This window comes from Manacus vitellinus, unplaced genomic scaffold (assembly GCF_001715985.3).
Source record: "Manacus vitellinus isolate BGI_N305 unplaced genomic scaffold, ASM171598v3 scaffold_177_pilon, whole genome shotgun sequence".
Classification (NCBI taxonomy): Eukaryota; Metazoa; Chordata; class Aves; order Passeriformes; family Pipridae; genus Manacus; species Manacus vitellinus.
This window is the reverse complement of record NW_021939239.1, coordinates 49,883-51,519: the sequence shown is the minus strand read 5'-3', so window position 1 is coordinate 51,519 and position 1,637 is coordinate 49,883. Positions and strand designations below refer to the sequence as shown.

Sequence of the window (1,637 nt, the reverse complement as noted above, 5' to 3'; positions counted from 1 at the left end):
CACACCTTCTCACCTGTGCAGGATACACCTTCTCACCTGTGACGTCACCTGTTCTGGACATACATTCTCACCTGTGCAGGCCACACCTGTGCCGACCTCACCCCTGCTGGGACCTCACCTGTGCCCAGGTGTGCACTCCCAACATGAGGCTCCTTTACCTGCAGAGCCACCTGGGGCTGCTCCTCTACCTGTCCCTGAGCGGTGAGTGGGGGGGGACACAGCTGGGGGGGGACAGGTGAGGTGGGGACACACCTGGACATTGGGAGACACTTGGACTTTGGGGTCACACCTGTTCCTGGGGTCACACCTGTCCCTGAGGTCACACCTGGACTTCAGGGTCACACCTGAGACACACCTGATCCCCTCTACACCTATCCTGACTCTCCTCTTGTTCTCTCCCTGCCCATCCAGGTCCCGCCCTGGCCCCACCCTCACCTGTCCCGCTGCGCCTGGCGGGCGGCCCCGGGCGCTGTGCGGGACGTGTGGAGGTGCTTTACCTGCACAGGTGGGGGACGCTCTGTGGCCACACCTGGGGCCTGGCCGAGGCTCAGGTGGTCTGTCGCCAGGTGGGCTGTGGCCCCGCCCTGTCGGCACCAGGCGGGGCCCACTTCGGGCAGGGGGAGGGGCCAGTGTGGCTGGACCGGGTCACCTGCACAGGCACTGAGGGCCACCTGGGTGAGTGCCAGGTGGGGCCCTGGGGAGAGGCCAGCTGTGAGCACGGCGCTGACGTGGGCGTGGTGTGTGCAGGTGAGGCAGGTGGGGCTTGGGGAGGGGCGGGTAGGGGGCTCAGGGAGGTGGGGAAAGGGAGGTTTACCTGTTTGGACCTACCTGTGACCACACCTGAGCCCAGAACCCTCCCAGACTCACCTGTTGACCCCAGAACCCTCCCAGTCACCTGCTGACCCTGAGACCCCCCAATACTCACCTGGTTTGATCCCAAACCCTCCCAGACTCACCTGTTGACCCCCAAACCCTCCCAATACTCACCTGTTGACCCCAGCACAGCCCCAGACTCACCTGTTGACCCCAAAACCATCTCACAGTCATCTGTCGGCCCCGGGACCCTCCCAGACTCACCTGTTGGCCCCAGAACACCTTTCTCCACCCCATCACCAACCTAAACCCACCCAGACCCACACCTTAGGACCCCCAGACGCACCTGGGAACACCCAGACACACCTACGCTCCCCCCAGACCCTCCCAGAGCCTCCCGTCAACCCCCAAACCCCTCCCAATGCTCACCTGTTGGCCCCAGAACCCCTTTTCCCGCCTGAAGCCACACCCCAGCCACATCTGGAGCCCCGCCCAGGTGCGCCACACCTGTCCTGCCCCGCAGGTGCGGAGGCGGCGTCGCAGCTCCAGGTGCGCCTGGCCAACGGCTCCAGCGCCTGCGCGGGGCGGGTGGAGCTGTTCCGCGAGCACAAGTGGGGAACTGTCTGCGACGACACCTGGGACCTGCAGGACGCGCAGGTGATCTGCCGCCAGCTGGGCTGCGGCCACGCCCTTGCCGCGCCCGGCCACGCCCACTTCGGCCGGGGGGCGGATCCCATCTGGCTGGACGGCGCCCACTGCACAGGTAGGGAGCAGGAGCTGGCGCAGTGCCAGCTGCACACCTGGGGCGAGCACGACTGCAACCA

At 66.1% G+C, this 1,637-nt stretch overlaps 2 protein-coding genes across 2 annotated transcripts in view; both read left to right on the top strand.

The window, feature by feature from the left end:
* The first annotated feature begins 6 nt into the window (after nt 1-6).
* Nucleotides 7-951, top strand: LOC115307323 (scavenger receptor cysteine-rich domain-containing group B protein-like). Its single transcript, XM_029958874.1, has 2 exons — nt 7-201; nt 412-951. The coding sequence occupies exons 1-2, from the start codon at nt 144-146 to the stop codon at nt 900-902; spliced, it is 549 nt and encodes a 182-aa protein (XP_029814734.1). The 5' UTR covers nt 7-143; the 3' UTR covers nt 903-951.
* Nucleotides 952-1,234: 283 nt separating this feature from the next.
* Nucleotides 1,235-1,637, top strand: part of LOC108639215 (putative protein FAM47C) — a 6,747-nt gene continuing 6,344 nt past the window's right edge. Inside the window, exons 1-2 of the mRNA XM_029958872.1 lie at nt 1,235-1,244; nt 1,337-1,576. Of these exons, the coding sequence (XP_029814732.1) occupies nt 1,235-1,244; nt 1,337-1,576 (250 nt within the window). The remainder of the gene's footprint in view (nt 1,245-1,336; nt 1,577-1,637) is intronic.